This window comes from Thalassophryne amazonica, chromosome 12, assembly GCF_902500255.1.
Source record: "Thalassophryne amazonica chromosome 12, fThaAma1.1, whole genome shotgun sequence".
NCBI classification, from domain to species: domain Eukaryota; kingdom Metazoa; phylum Chordata; class Actinopteri; order Batrachoidiformes; family Batrachoididae; genus Thalassophryne; species Thalassophryne amazonica.
This window is the reverse complement of record NC_047114.1, coordinates 22,315,241-22,335,715: the sequence shown is the minus strand read 5'-3', so window position 1 is coordinate 22,335,715 and position 20,475 is coordinate 22,315,241. Positions and strand designations below refer to the sequence as shown.

General features: G+C 42.1%; 1 protein-coding gene across 1 annotated transcript in view; it reads left to right on the top strand.

Moving 5' to 3' along the window:
* The first annotated feature begins 16,288 nt into the window (after positions 1 to 16,288).
* Positions 16,289 to 20,475, top strand: part of LOC117521609 (NACHT, LRR and PYD domains-containing protein 4C-like) — a 44,283-nt gene continuing 40,096 nt past the window's right edge. Inside the window, exons 1-3 of the mRNA XM_034182940.1 lie at positions 16,289 to 16,442; positions 19,817 to 19,911; positions 20,015 to 20,140. Of these exons, the coding sequence (XP_034038831.1) occupies positions 19,829 to 19,911; positions 20,015 to 20,140 (209 nt within the window). The 5' untranslated portion in view covers positions 16,289 to 16,442; positions 19,817 to 19,828. The remainder of the gene's footprint in view (positions 16,443 to 19,816; positions 19,912 to 20,014; positions 20,141 to 20,475) is intronic.

Sequence of the window (20,475 nt, the reverse complement as noted above, 5' to 3'; positions counted from 1 at the left end):
GCTGATCCTGAGGGGCGACTGCGCCCTCTCGTGCCTGAAGCCCGCACTTCAAGCAAGGCGCCTTCTGGTGGTGGGCCAGCAGTACCTCCTCTTCAGCGGCCCACACAACAAAACAACTGTTTTGACACTTTATAAAGGTAATTTGAGGTCTTGTGTGAAAGACTGTACAACAAAAAGGTTCAAACAATAAACAGAAATGCACATTTTGAACAATATATACAAAATGGTCTCTGTGTTTGGTTATTTTGATATGGTAAACAGTGCTTTACACAGAGAAAGCAACAGAGTTATCGAGTAACATTCACATGCAGACTAGTGGAGCATTCCTGATAGTTACACACTCTTTGTTTGAGCATGTGAGATTGTCATCAGAGGCGCCTCGTCTGCTTTCACTCGCTGTGCATAATGGCGCAGGGCGCATTGAGTATGTACTAATAATATGTACTCATTGGAGCATCCAGTGGGCTATTCAAACGGGCCAACTAGTAACTTATTACTCCTGAAAATGATCTTTGGCTTTTCACGTGAGGTAAATCTGCCCTACGATTGGATTTTGAAAAACCATGTGATGGTGAACTAATTCCAATTGGACACTCACATTGCGCACATCATCACACAGCTTCTATGAGGAGTACAAAGATGGCCGATGGTCTTAGCCGTCGTATACGGCGGTGTCAGCCCCAGAGGGTTAATAATCCCAATAATCCATTTGACTGCTTTGGGTGAAGAGACTCCATCTCAGATGTGCTCCTGTGATCAGAAATTACACGTGTGCAAATGCAAAAGGTGGAACAATTTTTAGGAGCGGACGGTTCGGTCTGTGACACCGGGTGTCTAAAACAAACCTTTTGGACTTAACTGTGAATTTCTCCTCTGTGAGATCAATAAAGTTTATCTTTATCTTTTGTGCATCTATCATAAATAATCATGGGACTTTTTGAAACATGATACGACAACCATATCTGCTGTGTACCCAAGTTGGCACTGTATGACCCCTTTAAGCTGACAGCAAGAAGATGGTATAATTTTAGTAGATTTGTCCTGAGTGATGATTATAAAATTTCATCATCATCTGTACAGTATACTGTACAGATGATGATGAAATTTTATAAATAAATTAGGCTTAATGGATAATTAAGTATACTTAATTATCCATTAAGCCTTAATTTCAGAACAAAATTATCACAAAAAGTTACCTTGTACTTTCTTTCCCCCTAATATGAAGTGAAAGGTTTCCAATAAACACCTTTTGAGTTATAGTGCGAGATTTGTAAAAGTCTGGTCCAGACACAGGTGCAGCAGGCTAACATTAGCCGCTCAGCCTAACAGTTAGCACACAGGCTAAGAGTGCTAAGAAAACTAATTCACCCTCCTGTAGGAGACAAGAAATCCCCGTCTTCATCGTCTCTGCCGAACATTTTGTCAGATGACTAGTTAACTTTGCTGACAATATGAAAAATGTAGAGAAAGGCGATACCCGTCTGTGTCTTTTAAAGTTCCGCTGTCCGTCTTCCTGTTTCTGAACGTCAGCTGACTAATCACCTGATTTGACAGAGGTTACACCTGCCTACCGCTTGATGGCGCCACTGTCCTGTGCCTGATCCATGGAGCTCCATGGCCTGATCAAAACTTTAAATTTCTTTATTTTACTGGATTGAGCAGAGTAGATTCCCCTGTCCATTATTTTAATTCTATTTTAACTCTAGCACTAATTGACATGATGCAAATGCTGAAAATCATATTTAAATATTTGTATAATAATAATAATAATAATAATAATTATTATTATTATTATTATTATTTTTAGAATTTTGTATTTTTGTCCTAATAACACAGAATACTCATCCTACTGTTGACTAAATAGATTTGTTCCCTTTTCCTTTCAATCTCCGTGTTAATGCTTTTAACTCATGTCTAAATGACCAAATTTGTCCCACTTTTAGTTTGTAGAATTTGATTTCATGATGTTTACATTTTTCAATTAATATATCACTGGACCTTCCATAACTCATTTCAAACTCTTTTAAAAATTTCTGTATCTGACTTCGTCCATTGATATTGATAATGATTTTTTTTTTTTTTTTACATTTTATTTAATTTTATTTTAATTACATTTTTGGTGCTCTAAGTATTAAACAGGATGCATTTTGTTCTTTGGCTTTAAATTATGTTGAATATCTTTTCAACAATACATGTGTTGGTCATTTTTCCCCTTCAAAAAACAATCAAGCCAAGAAAACCTATTCAAGGCAAATTTTTACTGTACGAGGTCTGTGAGGAAAGTATCCGACCTTATTATTTTTTTCAAAAACCGTATGGATTTGAATCACGTGTGATTGCGTCAGCCAAGCCTGAACCCTCGTGCGCATGCGTGAGTTTTTTCATGCCTGTCGGTTGCGTCATTCGCCTGTGAGCAGGCTTTGAGTGAGGTGTGGTCTACCCATCTCGTCTATTTTTTATTGCGAATAAATGTCTGAACGATTTGGATCTTTGCTGCATCAATTTTTTTCCAGAAACTGTAAGAGACCTCCAGGTGGACACCGTTCGAAAAATTAATATGGCTTTCAGGGACGATTTTATGGGGATTAAACAGATTAAGGAGTGTTACTGCCACTTTAAGGATGGCCCACAACTGCTGAGCGCTCCCAGCGCCCATTGACATGCTCACACCCCGCTGAAACAACCAAATCTTTTCCAACGTGAGGCTTTGTTGATCCGGGACCTCGTCTGACTTTTACAAAAAGGCAGAAGGCGTCGACATCAGCACTTTTTCAGCACATTCTACCGTTAAAGGAATTTTTTTTTCATGGAAAAAGAAGCGGAGGGACGCGGCACAAAACCACCTCAGTGTTGATCTCACAGGACGGCTTTGAGATGGCTTTCAGACGGATTCTGGTTGCTTTCCAGTCGTGTGATTATCCGATTGTGATTGTGCATGATGTGGACATGCCAGAACATGTCCCGTGAGGCTTCATCACGGTGTTTCTTTGCGCCATGCAGCTCCGCCGCGAATAAAATACCCTCGGTCATATGAGCATAAAATTAGGAAACAGAATGTGACCTTTTGACCCCTTATAATAGGTCATGGTTAGCCATTTTGAACTTGTTCAAGGTCTGTGTCCCAAGAATGTTCCCTGTGAATCTGAAGACCCTGGCAGCAATAGGACTGGACTTATGATGAGCACAGACAGAAGAACAAACAGATGGGTAGGCAGACGGGCAGATGGAAGGCCTTTGCAATACCCGATGGCCATATTTTGGCCTTGGGTAACCAGACAATAAGGCTATATGTGTGTTTGTACAGTAGTCTGCACATGTTTGGAGCAGTTACATAAACTGTAAAAAAAAAAAAAAAGTGTATAAAATTAATAGGGACATCCTGTGAAATCAAGAAAAAAAATTTTAAAGAAAACAATGGAGTAGTGTTTAACTTGCAGCAATAAAATGTGTAACAAAACTGAAATAGGAAAATAACAGTACAGATATGTTAAAATAAACATATTCCATTGTGGAATTTAAACACAGAAAAACTGTAATACCAAAAACTGTACAACACAGTTAGGCCATGAGACGAGACCCGAAAATGTTAAAATGTCTTAGAAAAGGATTTTTGTAGCATAGACCTGGTAACTAATAAAAATCCTCCTTTTTATATGAAGATGAACATAGTGAACACATTTCAGCTTGTTACCACAAACAACACTTGCACATTTTTGAGCAAAATTACTTTATTGAAATTTAATAGGAAGTCGTTGCTAAGGGGCACGGCTACATAACAACCACTCATTTTGCAGTGAATACAATTTGTAAAATCACATTTTTCTTGAAATATACATTCATTAGATTTTTTTCATGCTGAGAACTGAGAAAATATACCATAATTTACACAAAAATATGTCAAATTAACCCCTTCTCACGTGCTACATAATACACGACTAGGGATGGGTATTGAGAACCGGTTCCTTTCGGTATCGTTAAGAAATGATTCAATCCACCAACATCAATAAGCTTTGTGCTTAACGATTCTGTTATCGGTCCTTCAGAGTGGCCGTTGTTTTGGCAGGTGTTTGTCAGGAAAATGATAATTTCTCTACATTGATTACAGACCCTGCAGCGGGTCCTTAACTTTTCTGCAGCGCGGCTTTGCTTTGAACCTTTAACCAATCGAAGCAGTGGTTCGCAGATTGAAGCAATGCTTCGGTCGATTGCTTCGTTTATTTCTTTCTTTTGCTGAATTTTCCCCCGGCAAAACCCTAAAGAGCATATGTCTGTGAGTATTATTTACCTTTTCTATGTTAAACCGACCTGTTATGGTCTTCTGAAACAGTTGATAGATGTATTTTATAACTTAAAAACGGGAGCGATGCTAATGCGTTAGCATGTCTATGGCATTTTCAATGTTAAAAGTTAGCATTTAGCAATTGCAGCCGACATCACGTTCGGGTGCATTTGTTTTCAAATTGTAATATTCCTTAAATTTATTTTTGCTTATATAGTAATAATCTAATGATTATTATATTAAATTTTAGAGAAAGAGACAAAAAGAACCTGAACAGAAACATAACAGAAAATCTATAATAGCAACTAACAATGAACATAAATAAATACATACAGAAATAAATGTTTCCTGTGAACACCTAGTGACTCTCACATCTCCATTTCATCCCTGTCTTATTTAAGTTTAATGACAGTTTGTTTCAGTCAAACCATATTTTCAGTTTGTTAATTTCTTCAGTGATTTCCTCCAGAACTATCTTCCAAACTAGAAAACTGCTGCATCCTAGTAAGAGCAGAATACTCAATCAATCAATTTTATTTATATAGCGCCAAATCACAACAAACAGGCACTTTATATTGTAAGGCAAGGCCATACAATAATTACATAAAAACCCCAACGGTCAAAACGACTCCCTGTGAGCAAGCACTTGGCTACAGTGGGAAGGAAAAACACCCTTTTAACAGGAAGAAACCTCCAACAGAACCAGGCTCAAGGAGGGGCAGTCTTCTGCTGGGACTGGTTGGGGCTGAGGGAGAGAACCAGGAAAAAGACATGTTGTGGAGGGGAGCAGAGATCAATCACTAATAATTAAATGCAGAGTGGTGCATACAGAGCAAAAAGAGAAAGAAACACTCAGTGCATCATGGGAACCCCCCAGCAGTCTAAGTCTATAGCAGCATAACTAAGGGATGGTTCAGGGTCACCTGATCCAGCCCTAACTATAAGCTTTAGCAAAAAGGAAAGTTTTAAGCCTAATCTTAAAAGTAGAGAGGGTGTCTGTCTCCCTGATCTGAATTGGGAGCTGGTTCCACAGGAGAGGAGCCTGAAAGCTGAAGGCTCTGCCTCCCATTCTACTCTTACTGTTGTGAAAGTGTAGGAACACGGACCCACAACAGGGGGCGCAATGAACGGACAATGGAGAAGGTAAATAACAAGGTTTACTATTGTGAAACAAGCACAATAAATACAACAATCACAATTTGGGGTCGAATCCGCTGGTGTCGTGTGGGCAGGCTCGAAGGTAGGAGACGTCCGTCTCAGTCGAAGCGGAACCACCCAGATCTCCTCTGCCACCGAACCCTGGAAATACTGGAACCGCCAAGTCCCGAATTCCCAGGTGGCCACTGCCTCCGCTCGTCGGATCCGGTACTGCTGGCGGGAGAGAGCAACAACACACAGGTGTGGATGCGACCGCACCCAGTAACGGAGAGGGGAGAAGCCGCCTCCACCTCTTGTCAAAGTACAGCAGGAAGGTGAGTACTTATCCAAGCAATGAAGCTATCAGTAGTCAACAGTCCTGAAAAGGTTTAACAAGTTTAGCTGGTTGTTCAGAATATAAATGCAGAGAATATTACCTCAGTCTTAGGCGATATCTCGGCACTGAGGTGGAGACGCCGTCCTCCAGATATACCTCTGTGCTGAGTGGAACAGCTGTGTCTGGTGATGGGTGACAGCTGTCACCCAGGCTACTCCCATAAGGCGGCAGCGCCCTCTGGTGCCTGGAGCCCGCACTCCAGGCAGGGCGCCCTCTGGTGGTGGTGGGCCAGCAGTACCTCCTCTTCAGCGGCCCACACAACACTTACAAACCACAAGTAAGCCTGCAGTCTGAGAGCGAAGCGCTCTATTGGGGTGATATGGTACTATGAGGTCCCTAAGATAAGATGGGACCTGATTATTCAAAACCTTATAAGTAAGAAGAAGAATTTTAAATTCTATTCTAGAATTAACAGGAAGCCAATGAAGAGAGGCCAATATGGGTGAGATATGCTCTCTCCTTCTAGTCCCCGTTAGTACTCTAGCTGCAGCATTTTGAATTAACTGAAGGCTTTTCAGGGAACTTTTAGGACAACCTGATAATAATGAATTACAATAGTCCAGCCTAGAGGAAATAAATGCATGAATTAGTTTTTCAGCATCACTCTGAGACAAGACCTTTCTAATTTTAGAGATACTGTGTAAATGCAAAAAAGCAGTCCTATAAATTTGTTTAATATGTGCATTGACATATCCTGATCAAAAATGACTCCAAGATTTCTCACAGTATTACTAGAGGTCAGGGTAATGCCATCCAGAGTAAGGATCTGGTTAGACACCATGTTTCTAAGATTTGTGGGGCCAAGTACAATAACTTCAGTTTTATCTGAGTTTAAAAGCAGGAAATTAGAGGTCATCCATGTCTTTATGTCTGTAAGACAATCCTGCAGTTTAGCTAATTGGTGTGCGTCCTCTGGCTTCATGGATAGATAAAGCTGGGTATCATCTGCGTAACAATGAAAATTTAAGCAATGCCGTCTAATAATACTGCCTAAGGGAAGCATGTATAAAGTGAATAAAATTGGTCCTAGCACAGAACCTTGTGGAACTCCATAATTAACCTTAGTCTGTGAAGAAGATTCCCCATTTACATGAACAAATTGTAATCTATTAGATAAATATGATTCAAACCACCGCAGCACAGTGCCTTTAATGCCTATGGCATGCTCTAATCTCTGTAATAAAATTTTATGGTCAACAGTATCAAAAGCAGCACTGAGGTCTAACAGAACAAGCACAGAGATGAGTCCACTGTCTGAGGCCATAAGAAGATCATTTGTAACCTTCACTAATGCTGTTTCTGTACTATGATGAATTCTAAAACCTGACTGAAACTCTTCAAATAGACCATTCCTCTGCAGATGATCAGTTAGCTGTTTTACAACTACCCTTTCAAGAATTTTTGAGAGAAAAGGAAGGTTGGAGATTGGCCTATAATTAGCTAAGATAGCTGGGTCAAGTGATGGCTTTTTAAGTAATGGTTTAATTACTGCCACCTTAAAAGCCTGTGGTACATAGCCAACTAATAAAGATAGATTGATCATATTTAAGATCGAAGCATTAAATAATGGTAGGGCTTCCTTGAGCAGCCTGGTAGGAATGGGGTCTAATAGACATGTTGATGGTTTGGATGAAGTTACTAATGAAAATAACTCAGACAGAACAATCTGAGAGAAAGAGTCTAACCAAATACTGGCATCACTGAAAGCAGCCAAAGATAACGATACGTCTTTGGGATGGTTATGAGTAATTTTTTCTCTAATAGTTAAAATTTTATTAGCAAAGAAAGTCATGAAGTCATTACTAGTTAAAGTTAAAGGAATACTCGGCTCAATAGAGCTCTGAGTCTTTGTCAGCCTGGCTACAGTGCTGAAAAGAAACCTGGGGTTGTTCTTATTTTCTTCAATTAATGATGAGTAGTAAGATGTCCTAGCTTTACGGAGGGCTTTTTTATAGAGCAACAGACTCTTTTTCCAGGCTAAGTGAAGATCTTCTAAATTAGTGATGTTATGTGAGGGACGCAGACCGAGGAGCGGCCCAGAGTCCAACAGAACCCAGCACTAATTGACCAGAAGCAGCTCCAGAAAGAAAAACAGATTTATTACTGTCACCCTGTGCTGTACATAAAATCTAAATAATAAAAGTCTGGTGTGGTGGACAAGTGGCGCACTCTCTCAGCGCCACAACAGATCCGAGCCCGAATCTTCTGGACTCAATCGTTCTGTCAACACCACCCACCCCCCCCCCCCCCCCCCAGGTGGATTTCCAGAACAATGCTCTGTGAAGGAGGAGCAGAAGTGAGGTTATTCATACCATCATTATCCACAGTTTTCTCCACAGAGGCACACTTATCAGCAACACGTTCAGATCTTACTGCGGACCTACTTCACACAAACAGCTGCTCACAGCGAGTGGAAGATCATCAATCCCTTCACCACAGCCGTGAGGAGCAATCAGAACAATTATCTTCAATTCTTTAATTTTAACTGCGTCAAACGCCACAACATATGAACAATTTAGCTTTTAGGAATAATCACCTCTGACGTGTGCTGACAGCGCTTGCCTCTCACCCTCATCCTCCTTCACAGACGTGATGTCAGCCTCTGGAGCAGCCCTCGGCGTCCTCACATACTCGTCACAAGAATGTAACAAAGTTCAATTCTCCGGCAATCCAGTCCAACTCACTGCTGGCTTAAATGCAGCTTCTCATTACCACATAGGTACCAGCTGAAAGCCCTTAAATCTGCACGTGAATATCACAGGTGTCGTAACTTCCTCCTAATGGAGAGCCGCACGAGATCACAGCAGGTGCAGCCAATCATCATAATAAAGGTGAGAGACTCTTCTGCAGCACAGCTTTCACAGAGATCAGTTCCAAACCACCTAGGAAGGAAAATAAACACACATCCAAAAAACCATGTCCACCCCAACCCCCCAGCACACAACAAGTGAGACGCCATTTCCTCTCCAACTTACGAGTTATCTGCTTTAAGCTGCGAGTTTGTGAGTTATACCACGGAGTCAGGCACTTCTGATTTAAAGCTCTCTTTTTCAGAGGAGCTACAGCATCCAAAGTTGTCTTCAATGAGGATGTAAAACTATTGATGAGATACTCTATCTCACTCACAGAGTTTAGGTAGCTACTCTGCACTGTGTTGGTATATGTCATTAGGGAACATAAAGAAGGAAACATATCCTTAAACCTAGTTACAGCGCTTTCTGAAAGACTTCTAGTGTAATGAAACTTATTCCCCACTGCTGGGTAGTCCATCAGAGTAAATGTAAATGTTACTAAGAAATGATCAGACAGAAGGGAGTGTTCAGGGAATACTGTTAAGTCTTCAATTTCCATACCATAAATCAGAACAAGAGCTAAGATATGATTAAAGTGGTCATATTTGTCTAATAGATTACAGTTTGTTCATGTAAATGGGGAATCTTCTTCACAGACTAAAGTTAATTATGGAGTTCCACAAGGTTCTGTGCTAGGACCAATTTTATTCACTTTATACATGCTTCCCTTAGGCAGTATTATTAGACGGTATTGCTTAAATTTTCATTGTTACGCAGATGATACCCAGCTTTATCTATCCATGAAGCCAGAGGATACACACCAATTAGCTAAACTGCAGGATTGTCTTACAGACGTAAAGACATGGATGACCTCTAATTTCCTGCTTTTAAACTCAGATAAAACTGAAGTTATTGTACTTGGCCCCACAAATCTTAGAAGCATGGTGTCTAACCAGATCGTTACTCTGGATGGCATTTCCCTGATCTCTAGTAATACTGTGAGAAATCTTGGAGTCATTTTTGATCAGGATATGTCATTCAAAGCGCATATTAAACAAATATGTAGGACTGCCTTTTTGCATTTACGCAATATCTCTAAAATCAGAAAGGTCTTGTCTCAGAGTGATGCTGAAAAATTAATTCATGCATTTATTTCCTCTAGGCTGGACTATTGTAATTCATTATTATCAGGTTGTCCTAAAAGTTCCCTAAAAAGCCTTCAGTTGGTTCAGAATGCTGCAGCTAGAGTACTGACGGGGACTAGCAGGAGAGAGCATATCTCACCCGTGTTGGCCTCTCTTCATTGGCTTCCTGTTAATTCTAGAATAGAATTTAAAATTCTTCTTCTTACTTATAAGGTTTTGAATAATCAGGTCCCATCTTATCTTAGGGACCTCGTAGTACCATATTACCCCATTAGAGCGCTTCGCTCTCAGACTGCGGGCTTACTTGTAGTTCCTAGGGTTTGTAAGAGTAGAATGGGAGGCAGAGCCTTCAGCTTTCAGGCTCCTCTCCTGTGGAACCAGCTCCCAATTCAGATCAGGGAGACAGATACCCTCTCTACTTTTAAGATTAGGCTTAAAACTTTCCTTTTCGCTAAGGCTTATAGTTAGGGCTGGATCGGGTGACCCTGGACCATCTCTTGGTTATGCTGCTTTAGACGTAGATTGTGGGGGGGTTCCCATGATGCACTGTTTCTTTCTCTTTTTGCTCCGTATGCATCACTCTGCATTTAATCATTAGTGATCGATCTCTGCCCCCCTTCACGGCATGTCTTTTTCCTGGTTTTTTCCCTCAGCCCCAACCAGTCTCAGCAGAAGACTGCCCCTCCCTGAGCCTGGTTCTGCTGGAGGTTTCTTCCTGTTAAAAGGGAGTTTTTCCTTCCCACTGTGGCCAAGTGCTTGCTCATAGGGGGTCGTTTTGACCGTTGGGGTTTTTCATAATTATTGTATGGCCTTGCCTTACAATATGGAGCGCCTTGGGGCAACTGTTTGTTGTGATTTGGCGCTATATAAGAAAAAAGTTGATTGATTGATTGAAAGTGGTGGGTGGACTCATTTACATTTTGAGCAAAGCCAATTGAGTCTAATAATAGATTAAATGCAGTGTTGAGGCTGTCATTCTCAGCATCTGTGTGGATGTTAAAATCGCCCACTATAATTATCTTATCTGAGCTAAGCACTAAGTCAGACAAAAGGTCTGAAAATTCACAGAGAAACTCACAGTAACGACCAGGTGGACGATAGATAATAACAAATAAAACTGGTTTTTGGGACTTCCAATTTGGATGGACAAGACTAAGAGTCAAGCTTTCAAATGAATTAAAGCTCTGTCTGGTTTTTTGATTAATTAATACGCTGGAATGGAAGATTGCTTCTAATCCTCCGCCTCGGCCCGTGCTACGAGCATTCTGGCAATTAGTGTGACTCGGGGGTGTTGACTCATTTAAACTAACATATTCATCCTGCTGTAACCAGGTTTCTGTAAGGCAGAATAAATCAATATGTTGATCAATTATTATATAATTTACTAACAGGGACTTAGAAGAGAGAGACCCAATGTTTAATAGACCACATTTAACTGTTTTAGTCTGTGGTGCAGTTGAAGGTGCTATATTATTTTTTCTTTTAGAATTTTTATGCTTAAATAGATTTTTGCTGGTTATTGGTGGTCTGGGAGCAGGGACCGTCTCTACGGGGATGGGGTAATGAGGGGATGGCAGGGGGAGAGAAGCTGCAGAGAGGTGTGTAAGACTACAACTCTGCTTCCTGGTCCCAACCCTGGATAGTCATGGTTTGGAGGATTTAAGAAAATTGGCCAGATTTGTAGAAATGAGAGCTGCTCCATCCAAAGTGGGATGGATGCCGTCTCTCCTAACAAGACCAGGTTTTCCCCAGAAGCTTTGCCAATTATCTATGAAGCCCACCTCATTTTTTGGACACCACTCAGACAGCCAGCAATTCAAGGAGAACATGCGGCTAAACATGTCACTCCCGGTCCGATTGGGGAGGGGCCCAGAGAAAACAACAGAGTCCGACATTGTTTTTGCAAAGTTACACACCGATTCAGTGTTAATTTTAGTGACCTCCGATTGTCATAACTGGGTGTCATTACTGCCAACGTGAATTACAATCTTACCAAATTTACGCTTAGCCTTAGCTAGCAGTTTCAAATTTCCTTCAATGTCGCCTGCTCTGGCCCCCGGAAGACAATTGACTATGGTTGCTGGTGTCGCTAACTTCACATTTCTCAAAACAGAGTCACCAATAACCAGAGTTTGATCCTCGGCGGGTGTGTCGTCGAGTGGGGAAAAATGGTTAGAGATGTGAACGGGTTGGCGGTGTACACGGGGCTTCTGTTTAGAACTACTCTTCCTCCTCACAGTCACCCAGTCGGCCTGCTTTCCCGGCTGCTCGGGATCTGCCAGAGGGAAACTAACGGCGGCTAAGCTACCTTGGTCCGCACCGACTACATGGGCCTGGCTAGCTGTAGAATTTTCCACGGTGCTGAGCCGAGTCTCCAATTCGCCCAGCCTGGCCTCCAAAGCTACAAATAAGCTACACTTATTACAAGTACCATTACTGCTAAAGGAGGCCGAGGAATAACTAAACATTTCACACCCAGAGCAGAAAAGTGCGGGGGAGACAGGAGAAGCCACCATGCTAAACCGGCTAAGAGCTAGTAGCTGCGCTAAGCTAGCGGATTCCTAAAAACACACAAAGTGAATAATGTGTAAATAATTTAGAGGTGATTCAGCAGAGGGAGTGCTTTAGTTAAGGCACGTGAAGATTACACTGTGAAACAAATCGTTATCTAGGTAACTAGATCAATCTAACTGCGCAGATTAAACAGCTAACAGATACAGCAAAACACCGCTGTGCTCCGGAACAGGAAGTGATACAATACCGCAGTGAGAGCCAACCACCAGTAGAGGCAAGCAAGAGGTACCATCTAACTTTGTTTTTTCCAGGACTGAGGATGATGGAAGAAGTTGCCACCACCACAATTTTAAGAAGAAATTAGTTAGTGGAGAAAACATTCCAGGTTCACAGCTGACAGTGGCAGCTGGTGGAAAAAAATCTAGGTAGGTCTTGTGTGTCAATAGATTTCCCTGCTTAGTCCAGTACAGACATTCAGCAGTTTCACAGATAAAGTTAACCATTTACAGCTATATTAGGCCTCATTTATACTTTGGAAAGAAACAGTATCAAATACATTACAACACTCAGGGTGCAGCGGTTTGGGGTCACTCCTTTATCCCAGGTTCCCCTCACTTCCCAAAAACTGTGTCCCAAAGTTCTTCAACTTTCTCCGGTGGGGTTTTCGTTTCCACCAAAAACAGCAGCACTTTGATAAATCCAGGGGCAAAAATGCTATCGTAGGTCGCCCCCGCCCAAACCATTAAATTTGGCGATGCTGATTGGCCAAATTGGTCATTTCGCTGCACTTCAAGGGGCTCTTTGAGTGACCGCCCCAAGAAGAGAAATGATACGTTCTGTCAGTGGAAATAAATGCTTTGTTGAATTAGAGTCAGTTGGTGGAAACGTTGTTTTAATCATTCAGATTACATGTGGGAACATACTATTAAGTAAAACTGACAGATAATACTTTAAAAAAAAAAAATATTTTATAATTATAACAATAATAATCACTATCATGATAACTGTTCAGAACATATTAAATGCATAAAAATCTGGAACAAACTGGCAGTAAGGATTAAAAAGGGGGAACTATTGACAAGCAGGAGATGGAACTTCTAAATGCTGAAAGATTAAGATTGAGGGAGGTGCTGAGACGCCTTATTGCGACTGTAAAGTCTGTAGCTGTAAGAAACCTGACAGAGAGACATTATTTACACCTTGAAATGGCAACTTCCTCAAAGAAGTTGACCAGCTGGTCAAGTTTGACCCCATAATGAAAGAACACATTACAGATGTCCATTTCCAAAAGAAGACCACCAGCAGCCACACCAGTTACCTTGGGCACCACACAAAATGAAATGATAAACTTCATGAGCAGCTTCAGGAGAAGCCCTGCAAAAAGGATCATTTATGGGTTTCTGGTGGCAGATGAGTCAGTCCTTTTAAGGACTGTAGAGGGCAGTCACATGACAACAGGGCCAACATGTGTGGAGAAAAAAAACAAGGGAATACAAGCTGTCACGCTCCTAGAAATAAATCCTAGAGCTTTTTTTGTGGTCAGACATTTTGAGCCAGATCCAGCATGTCTGCAAGTTGCTGCCGTCTCCCAGCATGCACGTGGACACTGCAGTTGGTCCACTTAAAAAGACAGAGAGCGTCTCTGCGATTACAGAGAAAAGGGCTTCGTTTCCTCACAGATGTCCACAAAGGACATGAACACAGAGACTGTTTTAGGAAAGAAAAGGTTCAGGTCCACAAAACAACACTTCTCTTATGAATCATTTCATCACAGTGGTGATGCCTGAAGAAATTTGAAGTACAAATTTTCGATGTTGTTGATTCTGCAACATCAGCACTTAGAGAGGTTTGACACTATGCAAAACGTAGGACACAAGTTTGGTGTTCTGACTAGTTTTCAAAGTCTCTCTGATGTGGAAACAACCAAACAGTGTCAGACTCTAAGTGCTGCTTTGGACTTTAATGGTCAGTCTGACCTGGATGGCAAAGAGCTAAAGAACCTGCCAACAAAACCAATGTCCCACTTTAAGCTGCTGTTGTTCATTCATGAAGCTGAACTGTCTGAAATATTCCCCAATCTGTGGACGGTTCTGAGAACAACACAAACTCAACCAGTAACTGTAGCTGAGGCAGAAAGATGCTTCTCCAAACTCATAAAAGCAGATTTAAGGGCAACAATGTCTCAAGAGTGCCTTTCTATTCTTGCAGAAAATGTTTCACATGATGATGGTATTGATATGTATGGATCAGAAAAAGCTACATTTTTGAGATTGAACTGGATTTGATGTAGATTATAATGTCTGTGTATTTGCTAAGAGCTGTTATTAAAACAAGGAGTTCATATTATTTGAATCAGTTTCCAGTACTTTTTCTCTGTTGGAGACGGTGATGCTGGGGACCGAGGGGGGTGGGGTGGGGCACCAGTGAGGCTGTCCAGAACCACCACTGAGTGCCGGTTGACTCCTGAGTGCTAAAAATATCCACAAAAATCTCTTAGCAACAAAGTCAAACACAGAAATAACCTTTAAATTCAATATTGAGGCTGTGGGGAGAAAACTAACAGGTGCACGTTAGAACATGGAACAGAACATCAGACAATGTGCTGGTGTTTTGGAAGCTCTGCCTTAAAGGGAGGACTTCTCAGACGATGATCAGATGAGCTGTGTCGTGGTGACGTGCTGCACCAGGTTTATCATAAAAAAAAATAATATTTGGACAATATCACAGTAAAACAGTAAATTACTGAAAATACTCAAATAGTCAAAGCTTCAGAACAAACTTTTACATTCAACCTGCTCAAATCAGTCACAACCTGCTGAAAACAAAATACAATATACTGAAAAATACAAGAACGTTCTCACGTTTTTAAATATTTCTTGGTGTTCAGTTAAATCAGTTATGAACAAAAATCTAAAGATGTGACAATGTGTCTGGAGGAGGTTGTGTTCAAAGCTGAGTGAGTATGTATGAGGGAGAACATTGAGGGAAGCCACCAAGACACTCATGACAACTGAAAGATTGACAAGTGAGGGAAGCCACAAGATGCTGACACCTCTGAAGGCCTCCAAGTTTCAGTGAGTGTGATTGGACAGTTTGCAAGAGCTTTTGTCTGCTGCTGCAGCTTGACAGTCGAGTAGAACACAAAGAATGTCTTAAAATGAGGACAAATGATCTAAACTTGTACTTTATCACAAGACGCCTGGAGGAGGTGAGCTAAGAATCTTTTTTTATACTCTTTTCTATATTTGCAGTAAAACGAGAAACATCCAAGAGAACCTGGATGCAGACAAAATAAGCAACTTTTTTTTTATTACTTTGGCTGTTGTGTTTTTCATCAAATCTGTGTTCAGTCCATCACGTGCACTCTGATCACACCTTCATGCTGAGCACGTGCACAGACGGGCTTATCGAGTTAGCAGAGAAGTAGCATGGGTACTTAGTTGTCTTGGCAATGCTGCATTACTGTAACTGTAAGATTTGTGAGTCTTTCACAGATGCATCAGTTACCCATGATGCCGTGGGCACGAGCACGCACCAGAACCATGAATGTGTGTTTAGTGTTTTTGCTGCAGAAAAGGGCTGTAAGTGCAGCAGGAGGAGGACAGAGTGAGTCTTCACTGTCTGCTGTGGAGCAGCACGTTGGCAGCAAACGGGCACAGACCTCAGAGTCTGGCAGCATCCTGAGGATCCTCTCCCAGATCCTGAAGGAAAACCACACACACACACCGTCAGGCTTTATTTCCACAAACACACTCACACATGGAAACAGACTGTTCAGACTGTGATGTTGTGGAACAAACTGCACACTTTGACAGTGAAGCTGAAAAGGAATTTAAACATTGTGTTGTGATCACGTCCTGGCATCTGAATGTGTTTGATTTGAGAGGAAGAACTTGTTGGTCTGGTTTTGCAGCATGTCTGCTGTTCCACAAAAACACAGACAGCGTCCTTTCAGCAGGACTGTGCTGCTCCACTGCTGTTCTTGTAGGTGTGTCAGATTGTTGGTCTTTGTCTTCAGCTGGTTTGACGGGTTTGTCCTCTTACTGGAAATCTGTCTCTCAGTCTTTCACTTTGGTTCCTGGGTTTGAGGTGGAGGTTTAGCTGAGAGGCTGTTTTGTTTTTAAATTGTCTTTTGGACTGTTGTCTGGGTTTTTGTCTCTTCTGTTGCTGATAATCAGGTAAATATTTTCTTTTACTTTCAGATGATGTCATAAAGTGTTTGTTTGTAGTTTGTTTTCTCTGTCTGACTGTGGTGGTATTTTGGATTGTTCCTATGAATACGACATGTTTTCAGGCCGTGCGGCCGGCAGACGTCCACGGCAGAATCACACATTTTTCCTTCATTTTTGTGAAATTCAACTTCACAATATACTTCATTTCAGTTAAAATCACTTCTTGTTGTTTTGTTTGAAGGTTTTAAGCAATAACTTTTTTTAACAAATGCAGGTGTGTGACCAGCTGTTTTTATGACAAAATAATGACAAGACACACTTTAGGGCCCCTTCACACATAACATGATTGAGGCAGGATGGCACACGAAGGAGGAGTCAAATGACAATCATGGGAAATCGGAGCTGCACTCGAACACCTCATACAACAGTCGCAACATTCATTCGGGCACGACACATGTACTTTATATTCACATGCCGCTCACACCGGAAACCCATTCAAACAGCGGGCATGATGAGGTCATGCTGCCATCTGATCATGTTCGGAGCATTTGAACAACATGTCGTACGCAGGTTGGACATATCGTGCAGCTGCAGTTCAACAATCATACTTGTTGAACTGCAGCTGATTGACACCATCGAGACAACTATCACACCAACGGCTGAAAGTCATCGAATGCCTGATGAATGACCATTCGACCCAGAGTCAGCTGGAGTCCAGGTCCCAGCCACAAATATCCAACACCACCCATTGGGCACTTAGAAAAGGCGCCGCGCAGCCCACAGAAAATTAGAGAAGAGGTAAACCACTTTCAAGTTTGCTGTGCAAATAGTCACACATTTTCTAAATACCGCACAAGTGTGCTGTTACCAAGCAACACAGTGCCCCCCCCGCAACACAGATGGCGTGTTGTGATCACTGTCAGCACACATAGCTGGATGGCTGTCATGTCCATGATAGTTCAGCTGACAGCTGTGGAACACCACAGTATGTCCCAATCCCACACCACAACAGAAATGGAAATAAAAACCCAGACCTCCTGTGTGTCACAGCGCCAGCCGACCGGACAGCCACGTGACATGACGTGTGATCGCTGATCACGGCCCAGACGCGCCCACTGGGGCAATGAGATGTGCCAGCAAATGCAGGCGCACAAAAGCTGTCAGATGATCACACGCGCGTTCACCAAGGTGAGCCATGTTGCACTTGACCACTGTGTCATCACTATTCAAAGCTGGAGAACAGATTTCGTGCTATGAAGAACAGCACTTCTTCACAACATGCTGCTGCCATGCACATGTATCTGCAGACTCTTTTGATATGGTGAAAAATAAAAATAGCTCACCAGCCCCCTCTGCCTCACGTGACACGCGACCATTCATGTGAGCGCTTTGCTGCTCCACATCATAGCTGATCAGTGTGTACACACGTGTGCTGGTGTACAGTGACTGTGAGCCCATTAATGTGAGGAGAGGTGGGCATGTCGCCTGTTGATCATGTGTTAATTGACATGGTCACATGCACTACAGTTATGTGTATGTCAGGGGATCGTGGTTGACATGAAATCACGTCATGGGATGGATGACATTCAAAATCATGCAGGGAGGTTTCTGACCACTGGATCGCCGCAACCACGTCTCAGCTCGCACGGTGATGAACATGTAGTCAAAGCTGCACTTGACCACTGTGTCATCGCGACTCAAAGTGGGAGAATACATATCATGTGATGTAGAATATCATGTCACAAGACACCACTGTGAGGCATGTGCATCGGCAGGCTCACAATATAATCAGTAAAAACACATATCAGATTTAGAACGTGGTCACCAGTGCTTCAGTGTGCGCTGGACATATGGAGCCAGCTCATGTGTTCATGATCCAAGTGCATCAGGTAATTCATGTAAAAAAATAAAAGGAAGAAAAATTCATCATGTCAGTTCATCACTTCCTGGTTTACGTCGAGGATGATCATTCTTGTAGTGTGCTCACAGGAATTAAATATGATAGAAATTGCAGTGTTTTGTTTCTTTTTTTCCTGGTGTTTTTTTTTGTTTTGTTTTTGTTTTTACAGGAAGAACAGATTTATGACCAGTAACATGACTGTCTTACATTTAAGCAGTACATTCATTGTTCCAATAATGTTCTGAATCTGTGCTGTCTCATTAATGTTGTGCTTACACATTTTCATTGATTTATGTAAATGTCCAGCATCTAATTGATCTGCTGCTGTGTGGGCGTAACTTTCCATGTGCTCACACTGTGTTTATGCACGCGCCACGCCTCCCCAATTCATTTTTATTGCAGTCTTTCGGATGGTTCCTGCTTCTTTCTCCCAACAGCGTGTTATGTGTGACGGAGCCATTAATAATGTGTGAGAGGAAAAAAGAAAAGAGGTTGTTGACTTCATAAATGCTCAAACAGTCAACAGAGATTCAAGTTTGTCATGTGACACAGAGGAATTGTTGTGTGTTGGGGGGTGTGGCTGGACATTTTGGTGTTCTTTTCTTTTCTTTGCTCTCCAGGTGGCATGAAAACTGATTTGTCTGTGGAGAAGGTGCTGGCTGAAGAGTCCTTCACCCTCATCAACATCATGTGCAGCACCTGTGAATGGTGCTCACGTGCAGCCTTAAAGACTTTCAGCTGAAGCAGATAATTGGATGGCGTTCTGCATTTAAGTCATGTGTGATTCAAGCAGAACTGCCGGGAACTCAACCTTGTGATGTTTGTTTGTGAGACGCTGAGGACCGCGCTTGGGTTTGACACATCGAGCCCGTGAAGGAGGAAGGGTGAGGGACACATGCTGTCAGCACACATCAGAGGTGATTAAGTGTTTGACTAATTGTTGAAAGTAACTTGGTATTTTGTTACACAGTATATTTGAATTGTGATGGGAATTGTGCAACTTGCTTCTCACTGCTGTGGCGTGCGGACAAGTGATCCTCCACCTGTTGTGAGAAGCTGCTCATTTGCATAAAGCTTAAAATACAGACCTGAATGTGTTGCTGATAGTGTGTGTCTTTTGAAGGATATTAGTTGTAACTGCTGACTTACCTCACCTCTTCTATCCTTCGCAGAGTCGGTTTGTCGTGTCCACCTGGGCTGTGTTTGGCAGTGATAGTGAGTCCGGGAGCGCCGGGCTTCGATCCTTTTGGGCGCTGGAGAGCGTGCCAGCCTTCACTCCACCAGAAGGACGCTATTTTAGTTTTTACACTTTATTATGCACCAGCGGGTGAAATAAATAAATTGTTTTTGTTATTGGAACCGCTTTCTGGTTATTTTTAGCGCTGGGTTCCGTCTGACGCAGGTCCGCTCCTCAACCCGCGTCGACACATAACAGGAATGTTGGGAATCCTGTGTGACAGCATGTTGTGTTTGTGTGAAGGTGTCGACTCTTATGGATCAGTGTGAGGACACAGAGGAGGGACCCCCAAAAACCGGTCTGTGTGGGGACCATGAGATCCAGATCAAAGATCAGAGGTGAGACCAAGACCTGAAACTGGGAATGTGAAGGTCAGATCTCACATCGCCACACCGTCATTATTCACACTCTGTGAGCTCTGAGTGTGTATTTGTGTTCCAGACCACAGGAGCTCAGAGCGCACTTTGCTGGACCAGATCCTGAACCCAGCTGTGTGTCCATGAAGAGTGACGGGTTGATGAAACTTCCTCTTGATTTCAAAGGACAACCACCCTCTGCTGGAAAGAAGTGAGCTCTGACTGACACAAAAACGTTTCTGTATTTATGTTTTCACGGCTATTTAGCCTCTGAATTTTATCTTAAACAGGAGTTTGTCATTTAATCAATGATTAAATTGAATCTGGCCTGAAAACAAGACTGTTTTAGGGTGTTTGAACTTTGTCTCACTGGAGGACTTGCAGACATGGACACAGCTGGTGTCCTGAGTGGAATGTGGGAGTTCTTCCTTGACCTGACCTTAGAAGTTCCTGGTGGTTGTACTGGAGTGACCAGAATCCACAGGGGGAGGAGTTTGATATCTGAGAGCCCTCTGAATATCATTGATAAAACTCCGACCAGTATAA